Source organism: Phaeodactylum tricornutum, chromosome 4 (assembly GCF_000150955.2).
Source record: "Phaeodactylum tricornutum CCAP 1055/1 chromosome 4, whole genome shotgun sequence".
Classification (NCBI taxonomy): domain Eukaryota; phylum Bacillariophyta; class Bacillariophyceae; order Surirellales; family Neidiaceae; genus Phaeodactylum; species Phaeodactylum tricornutum.
The window spans coordinates 625,190-643,230 of NC_011672.1; the positions used below are offsets into that span (position 1 = coordinate 625,190).

An 18,041-nucleotide genomic window follows, 5' to 3' on the forward strand; every position below is an offset into this window, starting at 1 on the left:
GGGCCAACGGGAACGCACTTCGACGGTACCCGTGTACACTCCCACGCGACCCCGTGCGTCCGCCAAAGTCACTTGTTCGACGTGTTCCACTCCTGTTTCTGCTGTTGCGGTTGTCGCGGTTATCCCTACGGTTGTCGATTCTAAGGTCGTGGTAGGAGTGGTGGTGGTGTCGTTGTCGTCGTCGGCGGCATTCTCCGTCGATAAAGGACCGTGCCGTGCAAGATCAACGTTGGCGGAAGAAGCCTCGTCGGGCACGAGATACCGCACCGCCTCCGCCGCCTCACTGTCGTTATCGTCTCGCGTCGGAGGAGTAGACGCCATCCAATCGACTAGAGCAGGTCAGGAACTACGGGAAGGATTCGCTGACACACTTGGTGAGGATGAATTATTGCCCTTTCCTACAATTGCCAAAAAAAGACCGCACCGTATTGCGCTAGACTAGCACTGCAGTAACACTACCGGTACAAACCCAAAAAAGGGAGTATGTCCGCTGCCTGGAAGAACAAAAGACTTGGGATCGACCCCAGCGTATTGGACATGTGTGAGGGAGGGGAAAAGGGCTAATGATGGTGGGACCTGCTCCCAGTATCGGTAATACCCTACACCGCCGTACGCTAACGCTATGAGAACGCTACACGTTATAGAAGGGGTAGGGTTCAAACACATTTCCGACACAGAGTTCGGGATAATGGGATATGACTAACGGTAACATAACCGTAAATCTGTACTGACAGTGAGTACCGCGCATGTATGGTACGCTGTACTGGTTCCGGTTCTCACGGTTCCTGGCTAGGCTCGCACAGGGATATCAAATCCCACCTTCGCTGGCGCTCACAATATGGATTGGAAGCATTCCCCCCCAACGATGGACTCCCACGAGGTTATGTGGGTGGGAGTCCTCGTTCTTTCGCAAGGCAAAAGAAGATGGCGTCGATTAAGATATGACTGCTATCTTTTATGGCAAAGAGGCATTAGTAAAGCAGGTAGGGTAGGCACGTGTGCCTATTCCCGCTAGCGTCGAGACCGAACGGGGTACCGTGACTTCACCAACAACAACATCAGCAACACCACCAACAAGAACTCGTGTACGTCCGCAGCCGTACCAACAAGCATTAAGACGGTTCGTGTTGGGAAAGTACCGGTACGGATATTCGGATGTTACCTCTCACCACTCATACCACCCATACTGGTACCTTCGCCAACGGCACCGACGACGGCGACAACAACAACATGGTACCCACCGTGGCAGATCGTGGGACGTGCGTTGCCATTCTCACGGACGATCCCGACGCATCGAAGCCGTGGTATCAGCGTCTCGCATGGTGGTGCACGTCTCTGCCGTGGGTTTGGGCCACAACGACGGTGTTGGTCTTGGTGGTGGTGGGTGTCACGCTGTTGACGATCCAGGTCCGTGCCGACTCGTCCACCACTCCCGTGTATGATCCGCGTGCACACGGAGAGGCCTACAACCGTACCGCCTACTACGTCGCACTCCGGGATGTCCTCCTGTCGTCCTCCGACGATGCACCGGTCGTGTGGACGACTCCGGGATCGCCGATGGAACGGGCCTTGGCTTGGATGACGTTGGACGATCCCTTGGCACCCTTGCCCTTTTTCGAATCCCACGCCACGTCCGACGAACAAGCAAAAGAATCCACCGCCACCACGCTATACGCGTACGAACGCACGCGACTCCACCAACGCTTCGCCTTGTGTGTCTTGTACTACACATGGGCCGGTCCAACCTGGACTTTGGAACCGTCCCACGGCTGGTTGCACCGACATTCCGGAATCGAGTCCTCCGGACGACTCGCGGACCAGTCGATCGATGCGACGCACGAATGTCTCTGGTTGGGGGTAACCTGCACGAGCGACAACCGCACCAGTGACGATCACCGCGTGGTCACCGGTTTGGACTTTGGAACCTCGAATGCCGCACTCAAAGCGTATGGCACCATTCCGGAGATTGTGGGACGCTTGACGCATCTCCAAAATCTTCTCGTCTTTGATCAGCAACTGCAAGGACCGTTGCCTACGACACTCTTCCTACTCACCAATTTGCAAGCGTTGGACGTCAACACCAATCGCCTCACGGCCATACCGGAAGCCTTGGGGGATCACCTCGTGCATCTCCATACACTCCACTTGTACGGCAACGAATTCCGCGGGACCCTTCCCGCTTCTTTTACCCAACTCACACTTTTGGAAAATTTGCGGTTGGACGACAATCCGGCTTTGGTCCAGGACGATTTTTGGTCCACCATGCTCCCCTCCTGGCCTCTTTTGCGGACCGTCGTCACGTCCTCCACCGGGTTGGGCGGGAGTCTACCCACGGAAATTGGGACGCTCCGTCAACTGGCTACCGTCTCGAGCAACTTTGCACCCATTTCGGGAACTCTCCCCACCGAACTCGGGCTCTGTACCGGCATGGTGCAGTTCAACGTGAATCAACCCCAGGCGATGGCCGCGACCACGCTCGCTGGTGGTTTCCAGGGTACCTTACCAACCGAACTGGGTCGATGGAGCAATCTCCGTTTTTTGGCCTTGCGGGGACACGCCAATCTGGTGTCCACGTTGCCGTGGGAATTGGCGTCCTGGACGAATGTGCAACTGCTCGATCTGGACCAGACGGCGGTCCGGGGGACTCTGCCCGCCTACGTGAGTCGCTGGTCGCAATTGAATCGACTAGTATTGTCGTCGACGGATTTGACCGGCACGATTCCGAGCGAATTGGGAATGTTGTCGGATACCTTGATGTCAATGGAACTGCAAGACACGGACCTGGTCGGGACCGTGCCGGTGGGTTTGTGCAACGGGGGTGGCGGCGTCGAATTCGTCATTTCGTGTGACGGCAGTGCGGGTCCGAACGGGAGGGACGGGAACCAAACGACGACGACGGCAGCAAAGGCGTTCCTCGTGTGCGATTGCTGTCGGTGTTTGGAATAATCGAAAAGAAATATACAGGGTACCCTTTGACTGGTGGGGAGGAAACACGTGTCTCGACGGTAGTGACAATTGTCTCCCCGAAGGCAAAATGTGAACCTCCTGCGAGTCGTGGAGTTGCATGTGTAAAGCGCGATCCATGTTTCCCAACGTTTTCGCGGTATACATAAATAACATTGCCAAACGAACGTCGATAGCCGGCACAGTGAGAGTCGTCTGCTATGAGACAAGCGTCTGCCGGAGAAGAGATTTCCAAGGGTTCGCCAATACCATTGTGCAATTTCAGAACCGGTTTTAAGAGTAGGTAAGGAACATAGAGCTTTTGGGGGAATTTAACGGTTTGCGATAAGTTTATTTAACAATAGAAAATATTGGTCACAGGGAATCGTCCGACGGCGTTCGTTGCGGTGTGTCGCTACACGCGGGACGGGGACTCCCGTAGTGTGTTGATAATTCGTTCGTTCGTTCGTTCGTTCGTTGGTGTGTGTAGGTGCGTCGCGAATGCGTTGCTACCGGTACACGACGGTGGACGCCGCGGCGTGTGTCGGTCTCCCCCCGCCCCTGCCCACGGAAGGGTCGGGTCCAGTGTCGCTGTTAGTTACATACATACCAACCAGTCAGTACCTTGCAGTCACTCTGAATTCGACTTTACTTCCTCACCTTCCTCTTGGTCGCATCTAAAGGGAAGTTACACTTACTGTGAGTGTGAGCAACACAAAGCCAGGCAGTCAGTCAGCCAGCCAGCCAGCCAAAAAAAGAAGGGTCACCATCCATTGTAACGAACAAACAGCACACAGTTTTCGGAAGGGGAACGTCGTCGGGTTGTCTTATCGTCTACGCGGAACGGGAAAACACACCCTTGTTCCCATCGAGACCGACAAAGCCAAGGGTCTTTTACTAGATCACACGTTTCCCGCAATCCTTCCCCACAAGAGGGTATTTTTTGTCGAGTGCCGGTTGGGAACGTGGTGAGTGCCCTCCACAGTAATCCCGGAAGTCGACGAGGGGTGTGTGTGTGGAGGTTTTGGTTCCCACCGTCAGTCAGTCCGATTTGGACGAAACCAACCAATCCATTTGGATATACAGCACGACCAACAAACATTTCTGCCACTGCCAAAACCAAAAGAATCAATAGCATGCCGAATCGACACCATCGGGAGCAAAGCATGGACGCCATGACGGTAGATTCCTGGGGCGGCGCGACGCAAATGACGTCCGCCACGGCGGGTTTGACGGTGAAAGACGACGGCACCTACGGTTGTCCCAAACACCCCGAACAGACCTTCGCATCCCGACACGACGCTTGCGAACTCTGCGAACACGAATTCCAACAAAATCGGGCCGCCCTGCAGGAGCGACGCGCGTCGGTGGAAGAACAACTCCGGGAACTCCGCGACGACGGAGACGTCCTGCAGGAACTGCAGCGCTCCCTGCAGGCGTGGAAACCCGCGACGGAAGATGGACCCGTCAATGCGCCGTTGCCACCCCAATCCGCAAACGGCAATAACAACAACAACAACAACCACGAACACGGCAACGGTGCCAATCCGCCGCTACCACCCCGCTATCCTCCGTCCGGCAACACGCCTTCCCCAACGAGTGGCGGTACTAATCTGTACGCACCGTCGGGACCTGCACCTCCGCACACGCTTGGTGGCAACGGGGGTCTCATGTCCAGTATGTACAACGGCATGCCGTCCATGATGTCGTCACCCCCGAACCACCCTTTCGATTCCGGCAATAGCAATAGCCAAACAAACCCGGCGCCCATGGATGCATTGGCCATGCAGATTCAAGGTATGCAACGGATGCAGGATTGGATGCTCTGGCAGAAGGAACAAGAATGTCAGGCGCTCCGTCAAAAAGTGGAAACCTCCGTACACGAGGCCAACTCGCTCCGGGTAGAAAATGCCCTTCTGCAGGAGAAACTACATCAACAGGAACAACGGATGCAGCACGAACTCAAACTCATCAAATTGGCCGCCCTTAATACGCGTCGCGAAAAAACCGAGTTACCGCACAAGGCCACCGGGCCACCACCGCAGAGTTTCGCTTCGTCGAGTCCGGAGAGTTTGCCACGATCCAAGACTCAACAGCAGTCGTTCGAACCCAACAAGTTGTCGAAGTCGTCCACCACTACAACCAATGCGGCAGCCCCCGTACATGTACTGCTGCCGAAGAGGCCGGCCCGTATTGGCCGTCGCGATTCCACGGAAACTGCCGTGACGGTTGAACCGTCACCGGAACAGAACGATTCGGATCAGAAAGCGGGCGGGTTTGCTTTTACCTGGCCACCCGTCAAGTCTGCCTTTCGCGACGATATTGAATTCACCCCACCACCAGCACCATCAGAGCCTAAAAACAAAAGTAGCACGCCGCTGCAGCACAACCACAAAGGCTACGCGCCTACTCCCGCCACGTCCGGGAACGTGGCAAGTGAATCTCCTGATGCGAATACTGGTGAAGGGGAGAAGGATGCGTTTACTACCAACTCCATCGCCTGGATTTCCACTGGTTCAAGCCCATCGGTCTTGAAAACCACATCTTCATTGTCGTCGTCGAGTTCGCCCAAGGACAAGGCGGATACGTCCGCCGACATGAGCAAGGATTCTCCGCAGCGGCAAGAACTTATGTCTGTATCGGTGCAGGCCCTGGCGAAATCAATACAGGAAAGCAACTCTTTGGTAACCGCGGGAGCACCCAAGCCATCCGGGACCAACGCACGGCCGCATCCCTGGAAACCCAAAACCGCGACGACGGAACCGACTGCGACAGCCACTTCCGATGCCAAGGTAGCCGTGGTGGCTGCCACAACGGCAGTGGCTGTCGCCGCCAAAAAGGACGCGGATGTCGCCATACCCAAAGACATTAACGTGGATGAAGGTCCACCGCAAGTTCCATTGGAGGAGACTCTAACGGTTGGAACACTTCCACAAGCCGCTACACCGAAACCACCCATGTACCCTCCCCCGTTTCCGAACAGCTCCAAAAATAACAGTGCGACGGGGAACGCAACGACAGCAAACAACATTCCGAACAACAACAGCAGTAACAACCATCAATCTTCTTTTCCCTTGCCCTCGGGTAGCCAGAATCGCAACGTTTCATTCGTCGACGACTCTGCTAGTGTTGGGATGACCGTTGCCAGTTCTACATACGGTGAAGACCGGCAAAAAGTGGTCGAACAAGTGATTATGGATCCGTACGGCGACAAGGGACATTATACTGGAGTTATCCTACGTTCCACTGGAATGTAAGCAGCCAAATCCCTGTTCCGTCTCTTCAGGGTCTCGTTTCTTGCGGTGATTTCTTTCACTTCTCCACATTTTGCTCACTCACATTGCTCTTTTGGTTAATATAGGCCGCACGGTTCGGGTCGCATGATCTACCAGGAAGACAAGCGCACGTATGATGGTGAATGGCGTCATGGACGGTGGCACGGGTTCGGCCGGGCCACTTTTGCTAACAACGGTGCGTGATTGATCATTGTCGTGTGTGCTGATCGTGGCCTTGCTCCACGGAAAAATAGTTTCTTTGTATCTGACCCAAGCTTTTTTCTATTGCCATGGCAGACAATTACGAGGGCGAGTACCGTTTTGATCAGCGCCACGGTCGCGGTTGCTACAATTGGAGTGACGGTCGCATATACGACGGATTGTTCCGCGAGGACAAGCGTCACGGACAGGGTAAGTTTACGTGGCCCGACGGTGCAGTGTACGATGGCGAGTTCCGCAATGGCCAGCGTGAAGGTCACGGCGTCTACAAATTCAGTGACGGCGGTCGGTACGAAGGCTCTTGGAAGGACGGACGCTACAATGGTTTTGGTATTTGCAATTGGGAAGATGGTCGCACGTACAAGGGTGAATGGCTGAATGGAATGGCCCACGGCAAAGGTGTCGAAACGTATGCGAACGGCGGCGTGCGTCACGATGGCCAGTGGATCGAGGATGAGCCTATTACTTAGAGAAGTATGTAAAGCTTAGAATCAAGTGTTTTGTGCGTGTTGTGTGTTGGGCAATTTAGATGGAGCGAAGCTTGCAACATTGAAATGTCTGGGTTTCACGGTACTTGCACTCTCGAGACATATCTTTTGCCGAGACACGAAAGGGCAGTTTGTGGATCACCAGATGGCTTACGACGAGTGGTCCTTCCATTCAAACTTCGGGCGTCCTTTAATGGACGCCGGTTGGCCTTCGGTCATGAGGTCCAGCAGCAAATCCTTCATCTTTTCTTTCAGTATCGGATCCCGTGTATTCACCCAAAGCTCCAACTTAAACATGGGATATCCCCGGGACTTATCGACAACGCGGACTCCGTTAACGCAATCTTGCTTCCCTCCTAGCGCATCTTCAATCGTTTCGCCCACCAGTGCGAATACGAGGTTTTGCCAGTATAGATCGAGAATATCCGCTTCGAAATAGGCACGGCAAAAGAATTCTCCGCCGATCACATTCTTCGGGTCGCCCCATTCCGGTTCAATCCCTTCTTTGAACAGTGAATACTCTTCAATCGTCTTCCCCTCCGGCCCGACCTTTTTGCGGCACTCGCCGTCGAAAAACACTTGGGAAGGTTTGGGTATGTGGTTGAAGTACTGCCAGAAGTCTTCTACGGTTCGAAAGCTGCAGAGGGCTTGCATGTTTTCTTTCCATTGATTCGGGTTTTTGTTGCCTGCCCCAGCAGCCTTGTGCTCCCAAAGAACCCATTCTACAGCCAGAGATAATACTTGTGAGAAAATGCATAGAATTAAGCGAAAGCATGGGAAAAACAGTTTTTGGATAAGGCGTCGACCGGACCACAAAACAGTCTCATAAGTAGGCAAGGCCAATCAAAATGGGACCGTTTCTTCCGCCAGTCACCTCGACTAACTCTTTGCAGTCGTTAAAAGTATAATTGTACTTGACGCTGTGATTTTATCACGTACCGTTCTGCAGTGGGTTGTCCGCTGCCGTCTCGTTTACCATGGTGGAAATTGTGCGGTTGCCATACCTGGTTGGGTTTTTTTGGCATGGGCACGAGATGAGTTTCGGGAGAGGGGAAGCCGAAATTCATTGTTACGGCGAATTCCTTCACACGGTCGGCTGGCGGGATTCCGTGTGAACGGCAGACTAACTGTAAGTAGAAGGCCAGACGCAACTGAGATCGTAGGTTTTTTTCGTAGGGAAGTCTAAGGTAAGTCGTATGAGATATCAAAGACGTCATCAATATGCGAGACAGTACCGTAAGTAACAAGACAGGGCAACGTCCACGTGGGAAGAGAGTGAATCCCGCTCACTGTCAGTGCTGGTTTCCTCCCTCTGTTTGGAGAGATGCTATCGCGCACGAGGCAATGAAAGACGACCCCCCGGGCACAAGTCGATAGTGACAAAGACAGCTAATCAATTGGAACGTTTCCATTACCACTAGTCTTTGGCTTGAAAATAATAGAAAGAGCTCCTTGAGCCGAGAGCTAGTGTGGGGTCAGTAAACGGTTACCTTCCGCCCCATCAATTGCAGCGAACACATGGAGGTAAGAAGCACCCGTAGATCTCGTTTCGCTTCGAAGTTTGAGAGGCTATGTAAGACCCGAACTTTATGTTCATGCATCTTCCTCGCTGAACTATCGCTGCTCTTTCTTTCGACAGGTCAACAAAGAGCAGGCCGAACGATGTCGGGACATTGGAGCTCAAGCTCTGAAGAGCGGCGATGCTCCCAAAGCAATCAAAATGCTCAGCAAAAGTTTGCAACTGTACCCTTTACCAGGCGTCGAGGCCCTGCTGTCACACGCAAAGTCGCTAGAGCGGAACGACAACAATCCACAATCATCAAAAAATGGTAGCTCCGGAAGCTCGGCACATCCACCGCATAGATCGGCATCCACGGCTTCGAGCAACACGGGTGCCGATGGAAGGGCGTATACCGATGCACAGGTCGACGTGGTGCGACAGGTCCTCAAGGCCAAAGAAGGCGGTCGCGGCGCTCACTATCGAATTCTCAGTTTACCAAACAATGCTACAGAAAGCGATATAAAAAAGGCTTACCGCAAACTTTCGCTCAAAGTACACCCTGACAAGAATTCGGCTCCGCACGCCGATGAAGCCTTCAAAGCCGTCGGGCTAGCATACGCAACGCTTTCGGATTCACAAAAACGACATATTTACGATCAATACGGCGAGGAAGATCCAGACAATCGGGGTGGTGCAGCTGCCAATCCGTTTGCTGGGATGCGTCGCGGAGGTGGCGGTGCCCACATGCATGGACAGGAAGTTTCGCCGGAAGATATATTCAACATGTTTTTTGGTGGCGGAATGGCTGGTGGTATGGGTGGGCCGGGTGTGCACTTTAATGTTAACGGATTTGGTCCCGGAATGCAGTTTCGAGCCGCAAGGCAGCGAGAGCGAGCGCAACAACGTAATGATGCACGGCAACGCACCGAAAATCCCGGACTCGGGTCTCTCATGCAATTCCTGCCTCTTCTCGTCATTATGTTGGTGTCCTTTTTCAATTTCAATGATGGGGACGTTTCGCGGGGTACCATGCCCGGTGAAAACAAATATTTCACTCTCACGGTACGTTGTGTTTTGGACCTTTTGCGCGGCGCCCCTGCATATGCTGACCACTTCTACTTTCCTTTGTAGTCCAAACCGCCTTTTACGAATCCGCTGGTAACTCAACTAACTAAAGTCAAAGACATCCCGTACTTCGTGTCGGACAAGTTTCTTCGAACCTACCACCGTGATCGATACCAACTCGCACAAGTGGAAAGAATGGTGGAGCGAGCTTATGAACAATTTCTACTTGACGAGTGTCAACGCCAGACCCTGTACCGTAAACGACTGCTCGCCAACGCGCAGAAAGAAAGCAATCCAGGGGAAAAGCAACGCAAATTGAAGATTGCAGAAGAATTTGAGCTGAGTCGCTGTGACGAGTCATATGATCTGTTTCCGAACCGAAACAAACGAAAACAGTCTTTTTATTAAAATTGAGGCTGCTGTTTATAGATTCGACTTTTTTAAGTCGTAATGCTGTATTCATACTCGTACAGGAGGGAGGGTGATCATCTGCTTTCTGTTACCTTAGTCCAGCTCAATCACATTAATTGTCAAAAATTCGTGTGCCGCCCAAACAACAGTATTTGGGACAAGACAACAGCTAACTGCTCCGGCGAAAAAAAAGACGGAATAGCGAACGGCTGAGACTATGGTGTCGCCATACAGAGCCATCATGACATCGCTCGGGGTGTGCAATCGCCAGGCAATCCCAAGATAAGACCACAGTATGACAGCTGGAATAACCCAACCGGCCTTGTAGGGACGAACCAGATAGGCAGCGGCCACCGCCATAAGAATACCCAGTGAAAAAATGTCCGCCGCGACTTGTAAACCTAGACTTGCATTAAGCTTACGAAATAGTAGGGCAAAATGATCCACCGCCATCAGTACCATCCATCCGGTGTGCAAGTAAAACGGAAACCTGAAGAGGGCATATTCAACGCGACTGGAACGGCCCGACGGAACCCGATGCTTTTGCTGAGAAGCCAAAAGTCCTAATAACGATAGAAGAGTCAGAGTAACTGCAACAAAGGAGCATATGAACAGCTGGAAGCAAAAGAAAAATGTCCAAGCTGTTTGGAGCAGAAACGTATAGAAGAAAAAGTACCCCGAACCAGCTTGAATTATCGGTCTTGCACGGTAGTAAGGAAAAAGTTGAGCCAGCGCAAAGATTCCCTCTAGTATCAATATAGGTCCCCAGAGGTAGTACGCCCAATGGGCAGGCATGACGAGTGTTTCGTACTGCAGACTTAGCTCCCATCTTGTTCTTAGAATTCCGTGTAAACCCCAGACCCCGATTCCCCAAGAAACAAAAAGGTGGGCAGCATACGTCACCACATTCAAGTAATTGAGCCCATTCAGTTCGGCGGGCTCCCGTCTAGCTAGAAACGGGCTTCGCGGAAAGGCTTCCCTTGACGGCAGAGTATTGTCTTCGTCGAACACCAGTCGTACGGACTCTTCGTTGCGAAACCCCGCTTCGTCGCGAAATGGAACCGGGGATAGAATTCCTGACTCTACCCGGGTCATACCTTCATCATTCTCCAAGGCGAAGTATTCGCAGTCACTAGACTGCGCAATTGGTGACGATCCCTCATTCATGGTCTTAATGACAAAATAGATGTTCAGCAGAAAAAAAACACGGAAGAAGTAGTTCGAAGACAAAAAGTTTCGAGGGCGGGACTCGAACCCGCAACCTATTGATTGCTCTATCGCTTGCTGTAGAAGTCAATCGCGCTACCTTTGCGCCACTAATATCATGATCCGAAGTAAGACATCTGGAAAGCAAGAATGCACCCATGATCATGACGAATTCTTGTATCGTACTTACCCCCGAATGTCGTCACAGTGCCGAACAAGTTGTGTACGAAACAGTACTGTTTTTACGTGTTTTTAAGCTATAAAAATAGAAACACAAAGACGAAACCATACGATTGGCACATTGATGCCTGTTTGCTAGTCCGATAGTAGCTTCGTCATACGGTTCTCTTACATTAGTGAACTCTTTACATTATGCAGACACGTATCAGCTAGAAAGGATCTTCTTGGTGTTACTATGAGTTGCTGTTGTCTCCTTATCCACATGTGTAGTCAAAAGGACATTTACTGTCAGAACGATGAATTGAAGGGTCTTGGATTCGTGATGTTCTCATGAACATGGTTCGTTTACTCTAATCATGGGCTATTTCGTATCATCGGCGTGGAAGAAATAGCCTCTTTATGTGTTTCGTGGCAATTCCACGTGCCCTTGTCACGATCCGTGGACGCAGCCGTGGAAATTTACGCACTTTCGTTCGGCGTACACATCGTCCACTATCCACAAAAACCGAAGGCTATCTGCAATTGGTCGTGTCACCAAGCACGATGACGAGTGAGAGCGAAGGGGATAAAATGTCGGTCGGCGATCTTCGACGTTGGCTTGATGAGTTTGGTGAAAGCAATAAGAGACACTTCCAACAAAATCAGGTTATAAAGCACACGCAGGCCTACCCGATTCGTCGAAAAATCTCCCAGCTTGAACAAAGCTTTCGCCTTTCCTCTTCTAGCATCGCTGGATCGGAAGCGAGTTCGCCGGCCGCTAAAGCATGTGATCCTGTCTGTCCTTCCGATGCAAGGTTTGTGGTGACTCCTCCTGTAAAGACATCAAATGGAATCGGCCAGCCGCCAAGCGTCCCACGAATTCGCAAGTTCTCTTCCCACGTTCAACCTGGTATGGAAAACGTTGACTGTGAATATGATGGTTTTCGAGTTGTTTCCGTTGAGAAGCTAGTGGGACGGCCTAAGCCATCATGGCAAAGTGGTATCCCTTCGTGGGGCGACGCCGATGACAACTTCGTCAAGTCCCTATGGAACACCGACATTGATTCAGACCATGTCGCAGCATTTTATCATGAAAAGACATCATGGTCAGATGGAGAATGGGACAGAGAAAGCGATGACGGCAACATGGCACTCATTGAGCTTGAGAAGACCTCTGTAAGCGCTGGATATCTGACCAGTGACTGTGGTCTGCGGCAAAACCGTCGTCAAGCTGCTCATAGGAATAAAAATGGTTTTAAAAGCAGCACAGAATTTACCGCGAAAAACCGAAGGGAGAGAAGCGCCTTGAAGTGGCGTCGCAGGCTCCCGATGCTTCTCTGCAAAAGCCAAAAACACGGCATCGGAATAGAGCCTAGACCTGCTCCTATACATATTGATGTTTCTCTTGCAGGCCAGTCCTCAGCGGGTCAGTCTACTGAAGCTACTACATGTGAAACAGAGCCAATGAGTGTGATAAGCTGGAGTCCCAAAAGAAATGGTTCTGTTGGACAATTAACAACTGCCGGTGATCAATCGAAAGCTTCAGCGTTGTTTGAAGGAGACACGGAGCTCCGTCCCTCTCCTTTCCAATTAGATTCTCATCATCGCAAGCAAGCTTTGACTACGCATTCCCATGGCGCAGACTGGCAATTGGATTCCATTATCCCAGGTGCGTTACAAGGCTCTCTGGCCGAGATCTTTGGCCAAGAAAACGACAAAGACATCCTTGAAGCGAAGTCGCCCTCTGTAGTAGGGCGCCAGCTGGACAAACACGCCCTTTCAGGGTACGAAATTCAACGCTCCTGTAGTGAGGTGTCCGAAGTATCCACGTCGCTTAGCGTGTCTGTTGTTGCAGAGCACTTTGGTGGACGTTCCCCGTCAAAATCACAATCGGCAGTGCAGCGTCGCAAGGACCAGCTCGAGCAACAGTGGGCTGCCAATCGTGCACCCACGCATTCAAAAAAGATTGAGTGGCAAGCCTGTCGCCGTACTGGAGCGTATAGGAAAAAAGTGGTCCTCGAGTACGACTAGGAAACACTTTTATAGAAGAGAAAACATACGATTGAATTTACGGGCTTTTGATAATTTGTTGAGACACACCTTGGTGCAGATGGCGTATTGTGGTATAAACACTGCAGTGTGCAGCATTAACCTTTGATTATATACAATAGGGCAAGAAAACGTTTTGCGTCAACGTATCGTCACCTTTGTCATCAAACTGCTTGCGATATCCGCAAAAAGCAACCTAGCCGGCCACAATATTTAAACTTTGAGGTTGAAGGCACGTCCGTATCCTAAATCCCGAAAAACACTGCACGAAGTAACTTTCCCTGATGTCAGGTCCACGGTTGCCTTGACTTGGCCAACCATTGTGCCGCGGCCTTCCGCGACGTTGGATTGTCCGAGTCCAAAAGGGAGCGGGATGGATGAGAGGCCAGCACCACCTTTGCGGAAACTAGCGTTGAAGCGAACAGCTAAGGAATTGAGAGAAGGGGTACCGTATCCCAAGACGTTATTGACTTTCTCCAGCTTGCCAAGTTCAGCATTGGCGACTTTATCCTTGCGTAGTGCCGCCACGACCTTGTCAATACCCTTTTTGGCTTCCTGCTCGCTGACGGTTTGCGCGGAGAGGGCTGTGGGAATGGTGCGACTGTGAGACAAAAACTCTACTGGTGAGGACGGTGAAGTTTTTCTGCAATCGTTGTGAACGGGTCGACTACAGAAAGAGGTGATGTGTTGAGGGAGCCATAACAGTAGATGCAGGGCAAAGAGAGATTTCATCATGGTCATGTTGCGTCATTTTGTGCTGGCCTGTGAGAAAATAGTTTGGGTTGAAGGTATTCGCGGTACCATATTGTAAATCATACCCTCGTGAGTTTTGCGTCTATTTTGGAAAGATGCTGAAATGCTGTGAACCGGAAATACATTAAGTGCCAGAGTTCTAGATTCTAAGTTCTATAAAAACGCGGAAAGTGCCCAATTTTTTCCGAAGGAAGGCATCGTAGTATTGACCTGAGTGCTACTGTAGCAATAGGTAGTCCGTCTCACAGTCAAGACTCTCTCTCTCACTCACAGTCAGTCGAACGACACACGGCTTGCTGAAGCATTGACACAAACCTGTGAACCTAACACACGAAAGCTAATCCCGTTTCTTTCGTTCGGAGTAGCATTTTGCTTCAGCAAAGTGCTTCCTTCCCTCGAAGGCGAATAGGTGGCAGACCCAAGACTTGTCGTCAAGACAGTAGTGGCACTGCATTATATAATAGCAAGCCCTTTCACTCGTTCGTTCTGGGATTGCGAGCCACTTTTTCCTGTGGTAAGATGACGAGCACGGGTTTCTCTCCCATGAAATTGGACGACCAGGAAAATACGAACAGTGACGCTTCCGACTCTTCTTGGATGCCACCGTTTCATGTCGACCAACGAGTGTTTGCCCAGGATCAGGCCCGCGAAACAGGCCTGTTCTATCCCGGCATTGTTCGGCAGGCCCGCCGCAGCTCGACCGAGACTGTTCCCTCATTGCAACAAGATCAAGGGAGCACCGAAATTGAAAAGCCGGTTCATACCTGGTCGTTCTTAATACATTATTTAGGCTGGAACGCACGTTGGGACCAGTGGGTATCGCCGGATCGCATTTTAGCGGATACGCCCGAAAACAAGGAACTTGTAGATGCCCAGCAAAAAAAACATGCTGCCAGTACCACCACGGTGCCGCCAGTTGCTCAAAGACCCACCTCTGTAGACAAGGAGAATTCGACAGCGGCTGCAACAACAACGTCTTGTCGGAAACGGAAAAAGGAACGCACGGGAAACGGCTCCAACTCGAATTCGAACAAAAGAAAATCGACTCTTTCGCATGTCTTTGAATTTTCGGAAATTTGTGAGCTCCCCTTTACGCTCAAGACCGTGCTGGTAGATGAGTGGGAACAGATCAGCCGTGTTCCACCAGATGAGTGCTTGGCCACTACACCCGTGGTGCGATCACTCCACGTACTACCTGCACCCGTCACGATTCGACAGGTTTTGAATCACTTTAGCCGACGGCAAATTTCCCATATTCGGAAACGAGAAAAGGCAAAGCAATTGTTGAGTGACGATGACATTTCTAAACACGAAAAGTCAGGTGTGTCTGACGCTGGCAAAGCTTCCGTCCAAAATACCATCAGCACTGATATAACTACAGAACAGGTCCGCGATTTCTGCAAAGGACTCACTGATTTGTTTCAAGAAGCGCTGCCAAAAATATTGCTTTATCCCCACGAACGCCCACAGTTCGAAAACTTGAAAAGGAATGAAGAATTGATGGAACAACATAAAGAATGGGTCGATGTGTACGGGTGTGAATATTTACTGCGTCTATATCTGCGCTTGCCTGCTTTACTTCAAGTTGAGTCAGCATCGCAATCTCCTTGGATGGCTCCGCTGCTGGTCGAATTGCTGGTTCTTTTGCAAAAAAATCGTCAGGCTTGTTTCAAATCCAATGCGACGTCGTACCGTATAGCTAGACGGAGCGAATGGCTTGAATGGGAACAACGAGCCTATCCAATACGCGACAGAAAGACAACGACAGCGACTGCCGATGACGCGGTCACATCTAAAGCAAAAGGAGAGGCCACAGTACCTTCTACCGATGAAATGGATATTTCTAACCAATAGACGTGCCCCTCTTATCGATATCCAGCATTGAGCCTTAGCGACTATCTGACATTATGTTCGAGAACGCTGTCCGTGTGTTTTCTGAAGCAAAGTTTCGAACGATCCTAATGTCGAGCATTTTCTCCGTACATGTTATATCCATCGAGATCACAAAAGTGTGAAACTAAGGTACTAAAGAATGCATAAGTTGTATATATTGTTGTGCGGTTGAGTAACCGGGATGCAGACTACAGGCTGCCCCGTGTTACGGAAGCTCCTCTAGAGTCTTTCTTGCCGCCATTTCCTCCGGAACCGACTTTTTGACGTACGAACCGAGCGAGTTTTCGTCCCAAGAAGACTTCGTTAACAATTCTTGTGGAGCCAAGGACATGCGCCGAGACACTTCTTTCTCCTTCGTTTCAATCTTGGCCTTACGGCGTGAGACTTTGGACAAGATTGAGACGTCATTGCCATTGTCCTTAGATCGTTCAACAAGCTTGCGTCGGGCAGTCTGGAAGTCTACTGGTGTAATGTCTTCTTCCAACTTCGACGGAGGCGGTGGCTGCCGAACAGGCCCCTGTAGCGCGATCGAATGGCGACGCGAGACCGACGCGTTAGTCCTATGGGCCGTGAATGCGAGGGACGGACTGACGGATGACAAGCGGCTTAGCGGCATTTTTGGTTTGACTGCAGATCTGCTCCTCCAGAGGTCCTTTGCTCTAGACGAAAGATCATCCCTCTCGTCTTGAACCGAACACATTTCAGTTCGAGCCTTACGAGTGGAAGACAGTTCGGACGAAATTGTCGACGTCAACGTCTGCTTTTTGTCGGACACACGAAATCGGGACGATGCACTCACCGAATGAGATGCAGAAATCATACTTGAAGTCTCGTCAGCATCTTCCGACAAACAGTTGCTGCGGTGTGCTTTCAAGCTGGCAAACATGCTCGCTTTGTCCGCAACCGATCCCTGCCGTATACGGTGATCTTCCACAATAACGTTGGCAAGCCCCTTGTCAAAGACGCGTGATTTGGCAATAACGTTGGCACCGCGTCGTAGGTGAATGGTCTGCTTCACTTTGGTCGGATCGTCTGCCAACCACTTGGAGAGCTTGGCCACCGACGCGTAGCCGTCATTCGTTGCCTGTACGTCGTCGTTCTTCACTTGAGGTTTGATGCGGATAGGAGTTTGGCGGAACCGAGCCATGTGTGCGGCGTCGAGACGCTTTTGCAACGCGCTCGCGGAAGTGGGTGGCAATGGAGTCGGTGGGACGGAACTCGCAGTGGTCCGAGGAACACGAGATCGTGTCGGTTTCACCAGGGAACTTGGTTCTGGCTTGCATGACGTCTTCTCGTAGTGCTCTCTTTGTTGTTTGCCAAAGTTATTGAGTTTCGAGCGCAAGAAAGCTACCGAGGACATCGAAGCCTCCGTTCCGCAGTCCGACGCATCGTCCGTTACGGGAGCGGCCAATGGACAAGTCGACTCGGACTGCTTGGAATCAAAGCTCGCGTTACCGAACGAGTGCAAATGGCGGGTGTCGATTTCTTCGCTCAGCACCTCGCTCCGTTTGGGAGTAGACAAAACGTCAACCGTCATTCTCTTGTTGATTTCTGGAGTCCTGGGTGAAGTGAACCGCTTTCGAGGATTGTCTCGTTTGTTGTTGCTGTGACGGTGATCGATGGCACCAAATTTTGCGAGATACGGTTGCGCGTGGCTTGTTTGGGCCGCAGACTTTGTATGTGAGCGCTCTCCGGACAAAGGGGACTGCCCCGGTCGACTCATTCTAATAAGGGGGCGGATATTTTCTGACAGATAAAGCACATTCGTGGAGACCGGCGAAATGTATTTGAATGTGGACGGAGTGCCGAGGGGCAATGTAGATGCTCTTTCGGCGAAAGCTGTTCGTTACTCGGTCGGCTCGGCAAAGAATTATTGTGTCGGAATCTCCCCCTTTCTGCCTTATGTGTTGCCCGGAGCACTATATAGAACAGTGACAGTGATCCATTTTCAGACATCATTTTTACGGTTATTAAATAGTGTGACATTCATTTAATGTCTCGTTTGTTTTATTTATCGTGCAGCAACTTTCACAAATGTGGCGGGTAGACTTCTCAACCGGCGTTGGCTGCACCGTGAAA

The 18,041-nt window shown here is 51.2% G+C and overlaps 9 protein-coding genes across 9 annotated transcripts; 5 read left to right on the plus strand and 4 right to left on the minus strand.

Annotated features, from left to right (window-relative positions):
• Positions 1-1,155: 1,155 nt before the first annotated feature.
• On the plus strand, positions 1,156-2,946 carry PHATRDRAFT_33901 (predicted protein; the record flags this gene model as incomplete). The annotated part of the gene is made up of 1 exon (XM_002178229.1): positions 1,156-2,946. One exon carries the CDS (start codon positions 1,156-1,158, stop codon positions 2,944-2,946), a length of 1,791 nt encoding a protein of 596 aa, XP_002178265.1.
• A 3,377-nt stretch (positions 2,947-6,323) lies between these two features.
• PHATRDRAFT_10781 (predicted protein) lies at positions 6,324-6,907 on the plus strand (the record flags this gene model as incomplete). Its single annotated transcript, XM_002178230.1, has 2 exons — positions 6,324-6,414; positions 6,516-6,907. The coding sequence occupies 2 exons, from the start codon at positions 6,324-6,326 to the stop codon at positions 6,905-6,907; spliced, it is 483 nt and encodes a 160-aa protein (XP_002178266.1).
• Positions 6,908-6,936: 29 nt separating this feature from the next.
• PHATRDRAFT_44459 (predicted protein) lies at positions 6,937-7,904 on the minus strand (the record flags this gene model as incomplete). The annotated part of the gene is made up of 2 exons (XM_002178509.1): positions 6,937-7,647; positions 7,865-7,904. The coding sequence occupies 2 exons, from the start codon at positions 7,902-7,904 to the stop codon at positions 7,076-7,078; spliced, it is 612 nt and encodes a 203-aa protein (XP_002178545.1). The 3' UTR covers positions 6,937-7,075.
• Positions 7,905-8,900: 996 nt separating this feature from the next.
• PHATRDRAFT_8521 (predicted protein) lies at positions 8,901-9,092 on the plus strand (the record flags this gene model as incomplete). Its single annotated transcript, XM_002178231.1, has 1 exon — positions 8,901-9,092. A coding segment is annotated over one exon (192 nt), but the record flags the coding sequence as incomplete, so codon positions are not given.
• A 782-nt stretch (positions 9,093-9,874) lies between these two features.
• Positions 9,875-11,096, minus strand: PHATRDRAFT_44461 (predicted protein). Its single transcript, XM_002178510.1, has one exon. It carries the CDS (start codon positions 11,067-11,069, stop codon positions 9,996-9,998), a length of 1,074 nt encoding a protein of 357 aa, XP_002178546.1. The 5' UTR covers positions 11,070-11,096; the 3' UTR covers positions 9,875-9,995.
• A 327-nt stretch (positions 11,097-11,423) lies between these two features.
• PHATRDRAFT_44462 (predicted protein) lies at positions 11,424-13,400 on the plus strand. The gene has a single exon (XM_002178232.1). The coding sequence runs from the start codon at positions 11,688-11,690 to the stop codon at positions 13,296-13,298; it is 1,611 nt and encodes a 536-aa protein (XP_002178268.1). The 5' UTR covers positions 11,424-11,687; the 3' UTR covers positions 13,299-13,400.
• A 129-nt stretch (positions 13,401-13,529) lies between these two features.
• On the minus strand, positions 13,530-14,057 carry PHATRDRAFT_33907 (predicted protein; the record flags this gene model as incomplete). Its single annotated transcript, XM_002178511.1, has 1 exon — positions 13,530-14,057. One exon carries the CDS (start codon positions 14,055-14,057, stop codon positions 13,530-13,532), a length of 528 nt encoding a protein of 175 aa, XP_002178547.1.
• Positions 14,058-14,377: 320 nt separating this feature from the next.
• PHATRDRAFT_44463 (predicted protein) lies at positions 14,378-16,114 on the plus strand. Its single transcript, XM_002178233.1, has one exon. It carries the CDS (start codon positions 14,589-14,591, stop codon positions 15,921-15,923), a length of 1,335 nt encoding a protein of 444 aa, XP_002178269.1. The 5' UTR covers positions 14,378-14,588; the 3' UTR covers positions 15,924-16,114.
• PHATRDRAFT_44464 (predicted protein) lies at positions 16,076-17,685 on the minus strand (the record flags this gene model as incomplete). The annotated part of the gene is made up of 2 exons (XM_002178512.1): positions 16,076-16,479; positions 16,762-17,685. The coding sequence occupies 2 exons, from the start codon at positions 17,683-17,685 to the stop codon at positions 16,168-16,170; spliced, it is 1,236 nt and encodes a 411-aa protein (XP_002178548.1). The 3' UTR covers positions 16,076-16,167.
• Positions 17,686-18,041: the final 356 nt, after the last annotated feature.

Excerpts from the sequence above, each read along its gene's own strand:
- PHATRDRAFT_44461 (XM_002178510.1), bottom strand. The coding sequence starts at position 11,069 with ATGAATGAGGGATCGTCACCAATTGCGCAGTCTAGTGACTGCGAATAC.
- PHATRDRAFT_44462 (XM_002178232.1), top strand. The coding sequence starts at position 11,688 with ATGTGTTTCGTGGCAATTCCACGTGCCCTTGTCACGATCCGTGGACGC.
- PHATRDRAFT_44463 (XM_002178233.1), top strand. The coding sequence starts at position 14,589 with ATGACGAGCACGGGTTTCTCTCCCATGAAATTGGACGACCAGGAAAAT.